Genomic DNA, 18,900 nt, shown 5'->3' on the forward strand with positions numbered 1-18,900 from the left:
TAATTTTTTTCCCCATCCAAGTTCTTGGACAACCAGAAATCTTCCCATAGATCCCTGTTTTAACATGTAGGCAGACCTGCAGTTACAGGTTTCCTGAATAGCCACCCCTAGACCCCATGCCAATGTCAGCAGTGGCCCAATGCTTCAGGGCACTTCTTCTAAGCCTGCTCACTGGAACTACTGGACAGCTGTAGGAGGCATCAGATAGTTTTGAAGTTACTGTTCCAGAAACAGCATCATTCTCAGATCCCAGGAGTGTTGAAGAAGTGTCAAGGACAATTCTGAGATTAAAGAGCCAAAAGGACATTGAGGAAGTTACAGCTGCTACAGGGGTCTGTTTCTTGCCCAAGTCAAGGTGAATATTTGTATGGAAATACTGGCATAGGCACTTTGACCAAGAACTCATCTCTAACCCAAGGTTACTAAGTACACAGACAGGTTGTGTGATGGAAAGAACACCTCATAAGGGATCAGAAGACACACACTTTAGTGCTGGATTTGCCACCGTGACCTCAGACAAATAACTTCACCTAACCCTAAACTTAATACAATTGGAAAACAAGGGAGTGAATTAAATGAAGTCCAAGGAACTTCTCCAGCTCTTCATTCTAAGATGTAATCAACGATACCTATTATCATGAAGGTAGTAGGCATTCCAGGAATTTGCATATGCCAAAGATACACAGCACACACAAAGGCATGTTTAAGAGAGATGGGTGGGCAACTAAGAGGTTCCAGATTAGACCAAGATAGATGGAAAAAGATGGCAATGTAAAAGAAACTAAGCTTGTAGACAAAGATTCTTATAGATTTAGCCCCCAAGAAAATATGCAATAATTGTTCTTTCCTCTTTTGGTTAAGACCTGTGATTTCATATTTGTAAGGAGTTCCCCAGCAAGGAATTTCCTACAGGTGTAGATCAACAACTGCTCTACAATTTATAATCCTAGGGCACTGAGGGAGGTTAGGTGATTTGTCCAGGGTCACACAGCCAGTATGTGGCAGGGATAGGACTTGACTCTAAGTCTTCTTGATTGGGAGGCTGGCCACTGTGTTGAGCTACCTAACAACAATATGCAATAATTTCAATGTGAATAAAGAAGCAAAACCGTTGAAGTCAAAGAAAACTCAATTCAAATTTTGGATTGTCCTTAATGATAACCATCCAAACTGAAAAGTGCTTTCATAATTTTTAAAAAAGATTTTGGTTTGTAAGGAAATGATACCTTCATTAAAATAAGTACAGCAGTGGCTAGGTGGTACAGTTAATAGAGCTCTGGCCCTTGGAATCTGGAGGACCCGAGTTCAAATCCAACCTCAGACACTTAACACAAAACTAGCCATGTGGCTTTGGCCAAGTTAGTTAACCCCAATTGCACTACCTTCCCCCTCCAAAAAGCAAAAAACTAAAATAAGTACAAAGACAATGAAAAATAGAGCCTAAATAAAATAAAATAAAAAACAAAATAAATAAAGCAATTGATTTTGCTACATAAAAGCTAATAAAAAAGCTACAAAGTAAAATTTCAAAGCATCATTTTTTTTCCTTCCTGCTGCAAATATAGAAGTTATTATCTAATTTAAATTTTGGCAGGGGCCATTTAAACATGAACGTCCTGTTGTCCCAGAAGTAGGTTACTCTCTCCCTTTTTACTGTCTTATGAGGACTCACGTATTTGTCTGCCTTCCCCCACTGCTACAATTTCTTCCTGTGGATATTCAGGAAAAGGCAAGGAACTTTAATATAGCTTTTCTACCTCTCTGGTTTCTCATTATTCTTTCAAATGCCTTGCCATGCCTGTTAAGTTATTATTTTTATTATTAAGTTAAATAAGTTACTATACTTAATATTAAATGTATTGAACTAAATATGCCTTATTGTCATTACCTAACTTTTAAGTTATTCGTATGATTTGTCTATTCAGCAAGAATGTTAAGATCTTAGAGGAAAACCATGGAAAATTCCTTTCCTACTGCCAAAGAACACTAAACTATGGCTAAAGCCATGATGAGGGTTGGATGTAAAGGATGTAGAACAAATACTGTTCCAGTTTCTCTATTTCTTCCAAATCACCACCAGCTGGCTTTCATGTAGAAATTTGTTTCTTCTTCACATTTCCAAAGTTTTCTTTGATTTATAAAGGATCAACCAGAACCTACTCTCAAGAATGGACAAGGAAGTTTGGGGACAGTTAAGTAGCATTTTCCCCCCATAGCTGAATTAAATAATTCATTTACTTCTTATTTTGCCTATAAGGGAAAGTTAAGAGAAACTTGAAAGGAGATCCAAAAGATACACTTACAGACTCATAAAGTTGTTTACAGGTTTTGCTGGCATCAATTTTTCCTGCAAAGGAAGCTGTTGGAACCGTAGTGTTTAATTCATGTACTATTCTGTCATCAATCGTCCTCATCACCTTGAGTAATTCCTATATGTATTTAAAAAATAAAAAAATAATAGTCTGAATGAAAAGTTAGAGAGCAAATGAGCAATTAAAGCAACAACAACGCAAGGGGACATTTGGAGTCCCTTTATATCAGGGCTAGAAAAATTATGGCAAGCAGAGGAAATACTTGTTATTAAAGTTAGTTTAAGACTTATACTTGATGATCTCTTACGAAATTTCTGCTGACTGTGGCAAGGAGGTAACCTTGGGTTTGCAAAGGCTATGGCAGTAGAATATAAGCTCTGGTATAGACCAACCTGGAAAGGTTTCAAGACCAGGTCCAATAATGAATTAGTGATCTACTGTGCAAGGACCAAACCCAACTGGTTGATTTTGGAGAGGCTCCTCACCAGGGTGGCTTTCACAGAGTGATGATTCTGTTGGGCCACAGCAACTCTTGAAGACCATTTACTGAGTTAGAGAGGTACTTCAAGTTTTGTTAGTAGAGGGGTATATCCACACCAACAAAATTAGAGATGGCTAAAGTTATTTAAGTATACTTAATATTAGAATATGATTACCCCTGAAAGTACTTCAATCCCAAACTCTTCTCTCTTAAATAGAATTTTCTTTCTTTTCTTTTTGAGGCTTTTATACCATATTTTGATTGGTTATTTATTTGATAAAGTGCTATGTCCTCTGTTCTCAACTTTTCATTCATTCTTTAGCAACCATACATTGTATCATGTCTGATTTTGAAAATGAATATTGACAGTAAGTCCATTTTTGTTTACAGGGGAAAAAACTTCCCCACCTGCCTTAATCCTTAAAGCAATCAAAAGATAAGTTTGATCCAAACACAAGTAAAATATCAAGACAAAAAAAGGCCTATTTAAAAGTGCAAAAGATAATCAGAGACAGCATTTGAGTAGGATTACCTCTAATTTCTTCAAATATTTTTTGGCACCTATTTAAATAACTGTCACTCTATGATATGCAGTCTGAGAGGAAGGGGAAAAGAACTGTTTTTTTTTAAGTTCTGTTGCTTTTTGCTAAGGCAACAATTGGTCAAACGTCCCTCAATTCTCTCTCCAATTTCTGAAACACCCAGAAAGAAAATAAACTAAAAACCTCTAACACTCAACTGAAACAAATATCAAATATATGGGCTTGGAGAAGACAATAATAGCTAGCTAACAGTAATAGCTAAGGTTTGAGGAACACTTTACAAATATTCTCATTTGACCCTCGTAACAACCACGAGAGGTAGGTGTCATTATTAACTTAATTTTAAAGATGAAAAAGCTGAAACAGATGGAGGTTAAGTGACTTGCCCTAGGTCACACAGTTAGTGACCATCTGAAGATGAATTTGAACATATTTTTCCCCTGCCTCTAGGTCCAGAGTTCTATCCACTAAGCTACCAAGATAACAGGCGTGAAAGGAGGCATAGCTCTCCCTTATCCTGCAGTGTTTAAATAATTTTACTTGTTAATCAGTTACATTCCACCATCCCTCTCCCTTCCCTACCTCCTAGTTCCTAGAAACTGGGAATGATACTTACAAATTTACTTGATAAGTTATCAATTATCCAACTTAACTCAAAAATACTGCCCTGAAGTTAATATCCTCTTTGTGTCTTTCCCTTTACTGCCAAATTTCTCAAGTGTCATTCATGTATTGCCTGTTTCACTAAATCAAATCTTTTACACCCTAGAATCTGAATTCCATTCCTCAACATTTCATTAGCATTTGCCAAATCCAATGGCCTTTTCTCAGTCTTCATTATTATCCTGGAAATAAATAGCCTTGGAATGGCCAGCAAATCCAAATCATTAAAGGCTAGCTTACAAGTCTAAAAAACAAACTCCTAAAAAGAAACCTGCTCTGGCTTCAGGATATTGGCTTACTCAATGCACACTCTGTTCGTTTTGCCTTTTAGACTTTGCTCACACCATTTTCTTGGCCTGGAATGCCTTCCTCTAATCTTTGCTTATATAAATCCTGTTTAACCTTCAATGCTTAAAAAACTCTCCTCTATGAAGACTGCCCTCATCAATTCAGCAGAGCATTAATATAGACTTATAATTTCACTGAATTCATCTGAACACACACATTATTTTCATTTCTCATCTTCAATAAATCTTTCATCCTTTTCTGAATACAGCATTTGTAGTCAATACCATACTATAACAGTGTCTCTAATCCATTCTTTCGAAAACTTTTTCCTAACAAGAACCCTTCGAGTTAGGCAATTATTAATAAATATCAGCAAGATCTCAAAACTGGAAAAAGGTAAGGGAAACTAGAAAGGGGGATCCAAAAGCTATATTTACAGGTTTAGAAAGTTCTTTTCAGGTTTAACTGACATTAATTTTCCCAGAAAAGAAAGTTATCAGAACTGGAGAGTTTAATTTCCATACTATTTTTGTCCTTAATTGTCCTCATCATCTTGGTTAACTGACCCAGAAGTACTGTCTTACAATCTGTGCACGTATCTCCTGTATAACATCCCAAACTAGCGGATATCTCTTCTCTGTAAGAAGAGTTTCAGTGATGGAAAGAGGACTGTATCTCTCAAGGCATTCCTTTCTATTTTTGGCTAGATGTTACTTTAATGAGGAAGTTTTTCCTCATATGGAGTCAAAATCTCCCTCTCTGTACCCACTGTTCCTAGTCCTGTCCTGTGGGCCAAATAAATCTATATGACAATGACATGGTGTCTCTATACCAGAGACAGGATGCTAGATCTGGAGTCAAGGGTCTGGGTTCAAATCTCAACTCTGCTACCTACTACATGTGTGAACCACTGTGGGCCTCAAGTCTCTCTCTCTCTCTCTCTCTCTCTCTCTCTCTCTCTCTCTCTCTCTCTCTCTCTCTCTCTCTCTCTCTCTCAACTTGCAAAATAATAACAATAATACCTAACACTTATATAAGACTTTAAAGTTTACAAAACAATTTATACATATCATCTCATTTGATCCTTACAACATCCCTGTGAAGTAGGTGCCATATTATTTCCATTTCATAGATGAGGGAAGTGAGACTGAAAAAGGTTAAAATTTACTTGCCTAGTGCCAGAAAACTAGTGTCTGAGATAGGACTGGAATTCAGGCCTTCTAGACTCCAAAGCCAGCCTTCTACCCACTAACCCATCTAATTTCCTATAAAATAAGAGTTGGGCTAGAAGATCTTTAAGGTCTCTTCCAGTTCTAAATGCTGTAAAATACTTAAACTATTATTATCTCTATTTTCCCACTGAAGAAACTGAGGTCCAGAGAGAATAAGTAACTTGCCCAAGACAGCACTATTTTCACCACACCAATACAAACTATGTATGCTACTCCTCATTTCTCATAATCCCTAAATTCCTTAGCTCTGTATTGAATCCCTGTATGCTGAATCCCTCCCTGCCCTTCAAGACCCAGTTTCAATACCATTTGCTCTCTGACGTTTTCTTCCTTAATTACCCCTAAAACAATGAAATCTCTTGCTCTTCTCAATCACCACTGCACCTTGATTATACCTCTCCTAGGCTGCTTGTTATACTACCTGAGTACTATGAGGAAAGGAACTGTTCCATAATCATTGGAGAAAGAAGACAGGACAAGGGGTATTTGATGGTTCTGCTGCAACCTAACAAAGTACTGCTGCTTGTTGATCTGACGTTAACATTAGAGAGGGCTGTTGACAAGATGACATGTGGAAAACCTCTCTAGGCCTGATTTTATCTGATGACCACTACCAATTTATGGCAATTCTGGAAAGAATAAGTGATGCTGACAGAAGGAAGCTAGAAAAGAGTGCTATGAAGTCCTGACCTAGCTGGGCTTTTATACTTAATTTCACTGAATACATCTGAACACAAACATTAAGATAGGGGCTTGGAAATTAATTTAATAGGTGGTTTTAGTACATTTTTTTCCCCTTCTTTAGCTATATAGGGAAAATATGATAAAAGAAGGGATAGGACTAGCAGAGCTGCTCAACTCTTATTTTCCTTTCCTTTTTCCTGCCAAGAATAATGGACCTTTGCCTGGAAGGAAGAGAATAAATATGGCTAATAGCTGATAACCAAGGTAAGTAAGGAGATAGTGAGAGAGCACTTAGCTTTTCTTGATGAGTTCACATTACCTGTCCCAGATGAACTGTGTCCTCAGGCATTGAAAGAACCATTGGACAGTTGCTAAGCTACCCATTAGACACGCAGATAGCTCAGTGGATAGAGGACTGGGCCTGGAAGTCAAGAAGACCTGAGTTCAAATCTAGCTTCAGACACTTATTAGATGTGTGACCCTGAACAAGTCATTTAGCTTCTGGCTCATTTTCCTCAAATCTAAAATGGGGAATCATAACAGCATCTACCTCTCAGGGATCTAAAGAGACAATATTTGTTAACAGTGCTTAGCACAGCGCTGGGAACATACTAAGTGCTTAATAAATGCTTGCTCCTTTTCCTCCAAGACCCTGTCAGGGACCTTTGAAAAACTTTGGATAATGGTAGAGGTATCACAAGATTAGAGGAAAACAAATGCCTGAACTTTCAAAAAAGGCAGAAGGGAGTCTACAAAGTATATCCACCTTAAGTTAAATTGAACGGACAATCCAACAATTCCAGGGGCTCTCTATTCCCTTCAGGATCAAATATAAAGTCCTCTGGTATTTAAAGCCCCTCACAATCTGGTCCCTTCCTAGATTTCTGGCCTTCCTACAACTCAGTCCCTACTATATACTCTATGACCCAGCCACACTGGCCTATGTGCTATTCCTCACACAAAATGCCCCACCTCCTAAGTCTCACCTTTTAGAATTCATGGCTTCCTTCAAGACCTTCTCTAGGAAGCCTTTCCTGCTCTCCCAGATATTCTGGTAGAGTCTGCCCCTTCATGGCTACCTTCCAGTTATTCTGCATGAATCTTAAAGGGCAGGAACTGTGCTTGCTTTTCTTGGTATGTATCCTCAGAGTTCAATCCAGTGCCTGGCATAAGAACTCAAAAAATGTATCTTGATTCACTCAGTTCTTGGAAAGTTTCTAACTATGACTAATGGGACAGATGTTGCTGTGGTTGTTTAGTAGTTTCAGTCCTGGCTAGCTCTTCATGACCTCATTTAGGCCATGAAATGACCTAAGAGACTGGAATGGTTGGCCACTTTCTTCTCCAACTGCTTTACACATGAAGACCTTAGGCAAACAGGGTAAAGTGACTTGTCCACTAATGAGTGTCTGAGGCCAGGTGTGAAATCACACCTTCCTGACTCCCGGTCCAGCACTCTACAGGGACAGCTAGTGAGGAGCTACAAAACAGTAGCAGCAATTACAAAGAATCAGAGCTGGACTGAGGCAGGAAGACCTGAATTAAATTCCTACCTTAGCCACACATAAGTGTCCCAGACAATTCTATAAGACAAGTTGCAGAGAAGTGGCTGATATACATTGATAGAGCAAGACCCTCACCAGGAACTCCCTATACTGATGAAATCAAAACCTAACGTTTATATAGGACTTTAAAGTTAAAAAAAAAATTGCAAAGATGCAGCACTGACTTCATCAAGAACAGAGAGTGCCAGATGATTAATATGATTTTTCTTTTTTAAATAGGGTTACAAAACTGATAGATTGAGGGAATGCTATAGATATAATTTACCTAGGTTTTAGCAAACATTTATTTGAGAATTGCATTCTAGTCTTGTAAAAACTAGAGAGAGGTCTGAACTAGAAAAGCGTACAATTAGACAAATTTGGAGCTGGTTGTGCAGTCAGACCCAAAGGACAGTCATTAACACTTCCATTTTAACCTGGCAGTTCTTCAACAGAATTTTCCAGGGACCTGTGCTTGATCCAATCTTATTTAGTATTTTAATCAATTATTTAGTTAAAGGAACACATTATATGCTTCACAGAACTACAGAAGGCCCCAACGCTGGAAGGGATAGCTAAACCACTGAATTAAAGAATCAAGACACAAAAATATCTTGAAAGGTTAAAATACTGGGCCATATTGACTCAACTTACATGTATGTCTATGTTTGTGTATGGGTGTGTGTATTTAACAGAGATCAATGTGAATTCTTACACGTAGTGAGGGCTTAGCTAGATAGTTCATTTGAGAAAAATATGAGTAGAAGTATATCATAAGTTGAATACAAGTAAAAAATGGCAGGCAAGAAAGCTAATGCCTCCCTGGCTTGTATTAAGATAAACATAAGCCTTAGTCTGACATCTGGAGTATTGTATTCAGTTCTGGAAGCATTTTTTGAAGGACACTGATAAGCTGGAAAGCATCTAGAGGACAATCAGAACAATAAAGAGCCTCTAGTTCATGAAATATGAGGATTAGGGTATTAAGCCTGGAGAAGGGAGTCATGATTGCTATTTTCAAGTATCTGAAGGGCTATCACATTGAAGGACTGCTCTGCTTTGTCCTCAGAAGGCAGAAGCAGGAGTAAAGGTTAGAAGTTGCAAAAAGGCAAATTTAGGGTTAAAAAGCTTCCCAAGTGGAATGGACTACCATGAGAGGCAGTGGTTTCCCTCTCACTGGAGGTCTGCAGGGTGCCCACTTGTCAGGCATACTAAAGAAGGAATTCTTGTTTGGGGATTAGATGTGTTGAACCAGAGAGCCACTAAGCAACCCTTCCAACTTTGAAATTCTGTTTCTATTTGGATTTCTGGATCTCAGCTTAAAATATAGGAATGAAGACCTCTTCACCAGAGATAGAATATATCTACACAGAACTAGTAAAAATCTGCCCAGAGTATTATAAATTTCATCTAAAGGACTCTAAATTAAAAAGGGAAAGAAGAAAATAATAACTGATTTCATATATATCAAACCAGATAACATAGAAAGTAGATAAATTCAGAAGGACACCTCAATAGGAAAGACTATGGAGGTCCACATGAACTATGTAATAGATGGATACTGTTTTAAGGTTTTGGATTATTATTGTAGGCCTTTCCTCATTTTATGTCCCAGAACTGCTCGAACAATAGAGGCATAAAAAACACCTGACTTGCATGTTACAAACTTCTAAATCCTAGGCAGCATAATTCAATGAAGTGTGCTAGATCTGCAATCATATAACATGGGTTTGACTGCTAAATGCTAGTTTTGCCATCTTGTGAATGTCATTCACACTATCTTTGTCATAGCTTCTACATTTGTAAAAATAAGGAGTTTATAGTAAATTGAAAGTACTAATGTATTTGTATTTAATGAAATAATATTATGAGAAATTTACAAAAATAACTTATGGAAATTATCCTTTAAAAATCGGTATATATAAGACCATGAAGAACTGATGTGACACTTTTAACAGCTACTAAAAGCTTTCATTTGGGTGTTTAAAGAGAAACTTTTTTAAAAGAAATTTCTAAAAGCTTAGAGGGATGATTTAAAAGCAGAAGGAACTTCTATCTTGAGATAGAGGAACCAGACAGAATTTTAATACATACGTACGTGTGGTTTGCTTCTTTCTCCCATAGCTTTAGACACAAAAACCAAAGCAACTCCAGATCTGTATGTCCAATCATATGCTGCATCATATCCTTTATACCTCTACTCCATAGCTTAATGCTGCCTCAAACCGAGCCCATTATATTCCCCTTAAATTCATTCTTCTTTCTGACTTTCCTGTTTTCACCATGGGTACCACCATTCACCCAGTCACCCTGGTTTGAAACTTTGGTGTTATTTCTGACTCACCCTTCTCCTCCACTTGCTCATCCTATCAGTTCTAAAGCTATATTAGTTATGCCTTTGTGGCAGCTTTCTTCTCTGCCCCTTCAAGCTTTATGGCCACCACCCTAGTACAGGCTCTTATTACTACCATACTGAACTGTAGCAATAGTTTCCTGACAGGACTTTCTGCTTCCCTTTTCTTCCTCCAACCCTTTCTTTATGCTTATCTTCCTTGTATCTTTAGGAAGCATATTTGAAGACACACTTATGTTCCACATATGACATCCTTGTATCTGGTCGTGTTATTATTCTTCAGTATTATTCCATACACTGATTTCTAATTGTCTAAACTAGTAAATCTCAAATTTCTTACCTGACATTCAGAACCCTCCACAATCTGCCATTCTTATAACTTTACAAATAGTCATTTTATCTTCCATGTATACTACAGTCCAAACATAGCAGACTGCTAGGCATACCCTGTGAATGCTTTCCTACTTGATTACCTTTCTTTATCACAAAAATCAATCAGGTAGGTGAAGGTAAATTGAGCCATCCTTTGTCTCAATTCTTACCTAGCCCTTAGTCACTGAATGGATATTGCCTCAAAAAAAAAAAAAAAGAGACCTGTGAAAAACCTTAATTTGGAAAGGCCAAAGTCACCCATTGCATTCTGGGTCATCACCAGTCATCTTGAGTTTTGTCTTTGCCACTGGACTTCGATGACTCTGGAGGAGAGAATGAGACTGACAACCTTTTGCAAGCTCTTCCTCACTTAAATTCAATTCATCTCAAGTCAAGACATCACCCTCGCGATGTTATCTGTCCTTTTTGAGAAGGAAGCACAAACAACAACCTCTGTTGATGCTGTTTCAAATGTTTCCCCTCCCACCCTCTCCCAAATGTCTTCATCCCTCTTTTAAAGATCAACTCAAAGTGCACTACCTCTTCCATCAAGCATCCCACCCCAGCCGGTAATGATATTTTTCTCATCAGGCATAATTTTATTTACAACTCTCCTGAACCTTTCAACGAAAAGGGTATTTATTAAGAGCAACTGCAGTAAATGATGGCTAGGTTCTGGAAGGGAGGCAGTAGTTAGATAACATGATCCTTTTCCTCAGGGACCTTTTAGTATAATGGGAAAAAAATACAAAAACACAAGCACATTAAGTAGTTTCAAGATACTGTTCTATAAGATCTGAGGGAGGAAGATCATTATTGGCAAGAGATTAAAAAAAAACCTTCAGAGAAGTAGAAGGTAGCATTTGATTTGGGCTTTAAAGGATTTACACCAAAATATAAATGATATTCTCTCCATTTTTTGTTTGATAGCAAAGGTCCATTGGTTAAGGCAGGAATTGAGGGGTATAAAAAAGGAAAGATGGGAACCCCAATTCCCCTACCTTCCACGTGTGCCTAAGTTCAGTCTTGATACTTTCAAATCTCTTTGTACAAATTACATGTATTTAGATATTTTTACCTCCTTTCCAGCAACAGTATATATGGAACAAAGAGAGAACATAAATTAGTATGCAGAAAATGTTTCCTTATGGATTTGTGATATAGCTAATTATTATGTGCTCTATCTTTAAGGATACATGTGTAGAAAGTGTAGTGGAAAGATAAGCGGAAAGGAAGTCAGAACATAGCACTCTCAGATATAAACTTTATGAGCTTGGGCAAGGCAACTTTTTTAGGCTTCAGTCTCCTCATCTAGAAAATTAGAGAGCTGGATTAGATGATTTTCAAATCACTACCTTTGACTCTAAAATTCCAAGATTCTTGTTAAAATGAAGGTATCTGTATATCTGGGAATTTGCATTTGTCTGAGAGTGGATGAGGCTTTGCCATTAGTTCTATGCACACAGTAGGAACTCAAACTGAACCTTAGGGTTATCTTAAATCTTTCCTCACTTACCTCTCAGAGTTTCCATACTAAGGAAGGCCCTAACTAGAAAGATAGTTTAGTCGCTGTCTTTTTGTTTTACTTTATTTTTCTTATCTACAAAACATCCAAATCTTGGTAATGATACTTCAATTGATAACATTTTATGGAAATGATATTTTATGAATAACCAAAACATTGTAGAAATAAAATTATTAGCAAGAATACTATGGCAATGAAGTAAACTGAATACTATGTCATCAACACAGTATGTCAGAACTACTTTATTATAATGTAAATTTATCCCTCTTATGTTATAGAAAAGATTCAATTCAATTCAACAATTGCTTATGAGTACCTACTATAGGTGCTAGAGGTTGGGAATACAAAAATGAAAACAATTCCTGTTCTCAAAAACCTTATGCTGTCTAGAGGGAAACAAAATGCACACAGATAAGTAAATACAAAGTAAACACAAAGTAATTGTGAGGCAATCCCTAAAAACTGGTGATAATCAAGAAAGATGTTTTGCAGGAGATGGAACTTAAATGAATCTTGAATGGAGTCACAGTCTAAGAGGTGAAGAGAAAGAATTTTATAAGAATGGGGAAGACCTGTGAAAGAGCATGGGAATGGGAGATGGAATGTTTTCTAAAGGGAATGGAAAAGTAATGCTTAGAAAGCAGGACACAGACTAAGTGGATACAGATTGAAGACTAAGAGGGATGAGCTCCACTCCAAGATAAAATCAAGGGCACAAGTAGAAAAGTTGGCCTTAACTAGAAAGACCATCTCTTCTTCTGAGACTGGATTAAAAGAGAGATATTGAGGGGATCTAAGATTTAGAGACCATCTAGTCGAGAACCATCACTTTACAGATGAGAAAACTGAGGCCCAAAGAGATAAAAGTGATTTGCCCAAAGTCATTCTAGGAGCCAGGATTCAAACTCATGTCTTCTGACTCCAAATTCAGTTATTTCTACTCTACCACATTGGAATACAGGACAAAGAAGTATAAAGAGATTGTAGTAATCCTAAAGAATTGTATTTAAACAAAGCTCCAAAATTATAGCACTGGAAGGGAAATTAAGAGATTATCTAATCCAATCCCCTTAATGAATGAGGAAACCAAGGCTGTAGGAGATGAAGTCAGACTTCTCAAGTTCATAATGAGAATACTGTCCTTCCTTTCTATGTTTTTTCATGTCTTGAATGAATTTTTAAAAATCGATGAAAAACAATAGTGTCATTCATATTGCTCATAAAATGGAACAATTTCATAAATTTTTTAAAAAATTAACTTTTAAAAAAAATCTGTAATAAAAGGACATCCCAAATCATAGAATATAAACTCTTTGCTTGCAAGAACTAATTTATTTTTAATTGCTGCATCCATAGCACTTTATGCCCAGTAGGTAGTTTTAGACCTTCCCTACTAAGTACCCTATCACAGGGGTTCTTCCTGTAGAAGTCGAAGGAACGTAGTAATAGTGTAAATTGGACTAAGTGACACTGGAGTCCCTTCCAGATCTCAGATTCCAGGCTCCTACAGAAAAGGAACACTTTTCATGAACCTAGAGTTTTGGAAAGCAGGAGAGAACCTCTGGCTTAAGATCACTCAAATGTCTGTACTACAGAAACCTGGCTGATTTGGATATAGAAAAGCTACAAGTTTGCTCGGAATGTGTCAGTCAACTTTACAAAGAAAAGCAATTTGTAAAAAGAACAGGCAGTACTCCTAGCTTAATGACAATTCAAATCTAAATGTATATCACGAGAGAGTATATGAAAGGGTAAACAGACCTATTACTTATAAGGACAGAAGGTAAGTTAGTAATACTATTTTCTTATACAAAGAGCAGCACATTGAACTGGTTCAGCCATTCTGGAAAGTGATTTAGAATTATGTCCCAAAACTTTTAAACTGAGCCTGTCATTTGACCGAGCAAAATTCCCAGAGATCAAAAAAGAGGAAAAGGACTCCTAAGTTCAGGGTGCACCCCAAGAATGTTTGGGTGCCACCTGAAATGATGAGGAATAGACGGGTGGGTCCCATTGTCCTGAAGGAACTCACTCAGTCTCCAAGTTAAAGGCATTTAATTGGGATGACTCATCCAGGTGGGCCCAGTTCTCCCAACAGAGAAACAAACAAAGCAATTAGTCAGGTTAGGGGTCTTGATTTAAATATGGTTTTGGGGGGATAAAGAATAGGGGGGGAGATCAGGTAATATGGAAGTGCCTTTATCATACAGATAAGCAATAAAAGGGGAGGACTACTTCAGAATGTCACCTAGTCCATTACAGATAAACCAAGAAAATAGGAAAGGTGAGGGGGAAGAGTTGTCAAGTTAATTGGCAACGCTTTGTGAAATCACAGGTAAATGGGGGGGGGGGGGGACTTCAATGCATAGTCTTCTTTGATCTCTTTTTGGGCTGATCCCATTCAGCTTCTTATCTCACATCCTGCATCTTGTTTGCTCTGTTTGCCTCAAATACACCTGTCTACCTCACTGCATCACTATCTGCAAAATATTTATAGGTCTTTTTATGCTGGCAAAGAATTAGAAACAGAGAGTGTCCATCAACTGGAAAGTGAACAAGTTATGGTGTATAACTATGATGGAATACTACTGTGCTGAAAGAAACTATGAAGTTTCAGACAAACTCTGGGAGAACTTGTACAAACTGATGCAGTTGTGGTGAGAAGAACCAAGAAAACAATTTACAAAAACAATATTAGGACAAAAAACTTTTAAAGACTTGGGAGCTCTGATCAATCATGATTCTAAAGGATTCATGATGAAACATGTTGCCCACCTCCTGATAGAGAGGTGGTGTTCTCAGAGTACAGATTGAGACATTGCTATTGTCAGAAGGTTGCTCTGATAACATAGCAGAAATGTCAGGGGCCTGGCAGTCAAGTGACCTGGGTCTAGTATTAGTTCTGCCACTAAATAGCAGTGTGACCTTGATCAAAGCATTTCACCTCTCAGGGCCCTGGTTTCCTCACCTATAACATAAGGAAGGCTGAATCAGATGAAGATATCTTTCTCACTCTGTCAGATTATGCTCACATGAGGAACAGTTTTAAGATAATGTTCATGGCTGAGAAAACACTGGTAAAGGAGAGTAAAACATGTATATTTTGGATGATTTAGGAAAACAAATAGTGGCATATAATCTGTAAAAATGCCCTGCAAAGATCATTTCCACCTGTATACTAAATGTATACACTGTGGATAGTTTGCCTTAACTAGGAAAACCAGGTTTCAAAGTTCTCTCTCCAACACATAAAGGCTGTATGACTGCCAATCACTTAGGCTTATCAAGTGTCCCTTGAGCAACTCTCTAAGGCTATAAATTGCAGAACGGTTACCTGCATGTATTGACTGATGGAATTTCCTCACTTGAAAATTCCCTAAACCAGTGAAATCACATGTGTAAAATATCAAATCTTATTTTGGTAGAATAATCACTGCAAGTACATGTCTTACTGAAACTGGATCAGTGATATCTTCTTAAGATGTATTAATGGAATAAGCATTTATTAAGTAGATACTATATGCCAGGCACTTGATGAATTTGAACTCAGGCCCTTCCTGACTCCAGACTGGGTGTCACCCTGCTGCTTCTGCCTCTAGTGAAAGGCCTTAGGAGTCTGATCGGCAAAACAGGAGTTGCCCAAATGGCCTTCAAGGCCAAATCCACTTGTAATATTGTATAAGATATAAGACACTAATATTTCATGTAGTGGATATCTAAATTTGGACCCAATATGCAATTTTTTTTAGCAAGCCAGATTACTCTTAAATCTCATGCACTATCTTTTGAGGTTTACATACAAAGGGAAAATGTTAATTTCATTGTGTGTGGAGTAAAAGATTTTAAAATACCCACCTCCCCCCCCAAAAGTGCACATGGTTATGAAAACTATGCCATGATTAGAATACATGCTGAGTTTAAAAAAACAGCAACTATATTTTATAAAAATTTTATATATTAATTGGATACACTGCAGTGTATTTCAAAATTCCTTCATAATGCCTGAGTTATCTAGATCATGCTGTGGGATTTAATCTTTTTTTTTGCTTTTTGGAGGGCAATTGGGGTTGACTTGCCCAAAGTCACACGGCTAGAGTAGTGTCTGAGACCGTGTGGGATTTAATCTTACAGGTGGGTTTTTTTTTTTCCTTTTCTGTTCATTTCAACTTTTTTCTCTAGTGGGACAAAAGGCATTCATTGGTGGGGCTCCAGTGTCGTTTCTGAAGTAGGTTTTCCCTCCCAAGCATTCATCCCTTTGGATTGTAAAAGCAAACTTCATAAAAATTCTCGCGGAAGGATCCAAAATTTAATTTTCTGTTCCACCTGAACTGCACGTTTTAACTTTAGCAGTTTAACTTTAGCAAGTTTAACTTTTAGCAGTGAGCACCTGAAGTCACACACACCTATGGCCAAACTAGTAACATCCTCAAAGACAACCCCCGGACCCCCAAGTGGGAGGGGAAGGAAAAGAGAGTTGGAGAGAGAAGAGGGAAGTGGGGGGTGGGGGGGAAGTGCAAGCGAGTTACTAATGGGTACCAAACAAACACCCTGCTCCACCCCCCAATTGGTACGTGTATACACACACACACACACTCAGACACACAGACGCACACACACCCAAACTGGCACGACAGAAGGGAGGGAAGGAGAGAAGAGAGGGACAGCGGGGAAGAGGGGGAGACAGGAAGACAAGGAGACAAGACACTAGGCAACCTGCACCCCACAAGCACGTGTCTACACTCGCACACACTCATTTTGGGTCTGTAGGTCTCTTCTCTCCCTCTCTCCTATATGTCTCTCCTCTCATCACTTGCAGTCCAACTCCTCTCTCACTAGTCAGGTTGGGGGGGGGGGGGGGTGGGGGTCTGGGGGGGGGTTTGGGGGGAGGGAGACGACACCAGGCTGGGTTCTACGAGGTACCCACATTTCATTTCGCTCTGGGTCCGAGACTATCACGCCTGGGGGATGGAACCTCCCGAAGCATGATTCCCCGCAGGAGCCTAGAACCACCGGCTGCTCCTGCCTCCCCGTGTTCCCGGCCTCAAGCCGAGAGAAGCTCGCGGAAAACTGGGACCGAGGCCTCGAGGAAGGAGATCCCACCCTCCCTCACCCCTGGAGCTGCTCTCGAGCTTCCCGCGGGTAGCGTCCTCGCCCCTCCGTGACCTCCACGGGCCCTGGGGAAGGGGCCTCTAGCTCCGCTCCTCCGCCCGAGCAAAACCGGCTCGCTCCTCTGGCCCAAGCGGGAATACGGGACCCTCGAGCCCGGGGAGTTGGGGTGCACTTGGCGCAAAGGGGACCCTCACCTGGAACTCAGCGATCTCCTCACAATTCACACCTACAGTGGGCGCCGACATATTGGACAGGCGCGAGGACCCCGGCGGAGGCCAATCACGGAGGAGCGAGGCTGTCCGAGGCAAAGCCTGAACAGAAATAACCTGGGGTCGGGGCAGAAAGGCTCAACCCGGGAAAGGCATCTTTCATTTTTGTAGACTCCTTTTTCCTCGGCTTCTACTTCCTGGCCCTTCCATTCTCTCTTTTATCCTCCTAATTCTGTCTACCTTCACCCTTGATCCACTTAACTGTTCACCTCCTGACGGCCATGACTTTGATCAAGGACCGCTGGCAGTGGGAGGGAGTGAGGAACGAAGGGTTTGGTTACTGGACTACTGAGAGAAATAAGTTTTCAAAGTGACAGAAACAAAAAGTTATTTGACTCCTTTAAAAAAAACTGGGAATAAATATCATTGTATATTATACAAAACATGTAAAGTATGCCGTTGGATCTTCTCCACTCTCCTATGCAACAATGCTAGGATAGACCACTTTAGGGTTTAATGCATGGGTTATTCCCTTAATAATGGGACTCAATGGGCCATCCACAGGACTCATAAAAATATAATCTTAAAGTTGGAAAGGACGCGAGCATCTAATCCAGATGAAACATCAGCCTTCTTCCACTCTGATACTTTCCACCTGAATGTCTTCATTCAACCCTGAGAGCAGGGACTATCTTTTCTCCTTTCTTTGCATCACTAACAGCACGGTGCCTGGCACATAGGAAGCACTTAATAAATGTGAGAAGCAGTCTAGGTAAACCTTGAAGTTTCCTGTAAATGTGAATTGTTCTCTTTAGCAGCGTTGATACAAATAAATTCAAGGAATGAGTGATTACTCCTTTGGGATCCCTGACTATGTGCAGAACGTTTTTTGGTTGGGTTTTTTTTTTTTTTTTGATTGCTCAAAGTCATACAAACCAATGCTTGAAGAGCAGTCAAACCCCACTATGTGCCCACTCTGTGGCAGGAACTGTATTAAGGGCACAAATAAAGGTAAAAGGCAGTCCTTGCCCTCAAGGAGCTCAAAGTCTAAGGAGGGAGACAATATGCAAAAACTATGTACTAACAAGATATATAGATAGAATAAACTGGAGACAAGAGACCAGAACCAAGGTATTCAGACTTTCAGGATGCCATACTGAAATTGCAGGAAATCTTTTATATGATCCATTTCTTAAAAAAAAAAAAAAAAGGTATTGTGTGGATAAGAGGGCAATTTTACAACAGCAACAAAAATCACATCTTTTTTAATGATCCTCTGGCACTAAGTACAAGTCAGAGCCAACGACATAGGCTACGTGCCACAGAGGAGCAGCATTACCAACCCAGGGACTCAGTCGCTCCCCTCCCCTGCCCCCCTAGGGGACCACGTGGGTGAAGTGGGGTGGCGCGCCGGCGGTGGCGCGGGCAGCTCGGGCGCTACGTCACTGGGTCCTTGATGACTTTGAGCCCCGACGGAGCTGCCCGTCTCACTGCTAGCTCGGCCGTCCCGCGTAGTGGAAGGACGTGCACTCGGTGGCGGCTATGGGGAGCTTCCGTGGCCTGTGCCTGGCAGCGGGTGAGATCCG

At 39.4% G+C, this 18,900-nt stretch overlaps 2 protein-coding genes across 3 annotated transcripts in view; one reads left to right on the forward strand and one right to left on the reverse strand.

The window, feature by feature from the left end:
- Nucleotides 1-17,456, reverse strand: part of MIX23 (mitochondrial matrix import factor 23) — a 32,110-nt gene extending 14,654 nt beyond the window's left edge. Inside the window, exons 1-3 of one of the 2 annotated variants that reach the window (XM_069064917.1) lie at nucleotides 17,300-17,443; nucleotides 6,522-6,623; nucleotides 2,304-2,429 (exon numbers count right to left, since the gene is read on the reverse strand). In XM_069064917.1, coding sequence (XP_068921018.1) covers nucleotides 2,304-2,429; nucleotides 6,522-6,563 — 168 coding nt within the window. In that variant the 5' untranslated portion in view covers nucleotides 6,564-6,623; nucleotides 17,300-17,443. Of the gene's footprint in view, nucleotides 1-2,303; nucleotides 2,430-6,521; nucleotides 6,624-17,299 lie in introns of both variants that reach the window. The other variant, XM_069064916.1, reaches the window with a different exon arrangement.
- A 1,276-nt stretch (nucleotides 17,457-18,732) lies between these two features.
- FAM162A (family with sequence similarity 162 member A) overlaps nucleotides 18,733-18,900 on the forward strand; it is a 35,978-nt gene continuing 35,810 nt past the window's right edge. The window contains exon 1 of the mRNA XM_069064915.1: nucleotides 18,733-18,890. Coding sequence (XP_068921016.1) covers nucleotides 18,857-18,890 — 34 coding nt within the window. The 5' untranslated portion in view covers nucleotides 18,733-18,856. The remainder of the gene's footprint in view (nucleotides 18,891-18,900) is intronic.

This window comes from Petaurus breviceps, unplaced genomic scaffold, assembly GCF_028583685.1.
Source record: "Petaurus breviceps papuanus isolate PSGF00001 unplaced genomic scaffold, PetGlider_PUasm1.0 90654, whole genome shotgun sequence".
Lineage (NCBI taxonomy): Eukaryota > Metazoa > Chordata > Mammalia > Diprotodontia > Petauridae > Petaurus > Petaurus breviceps.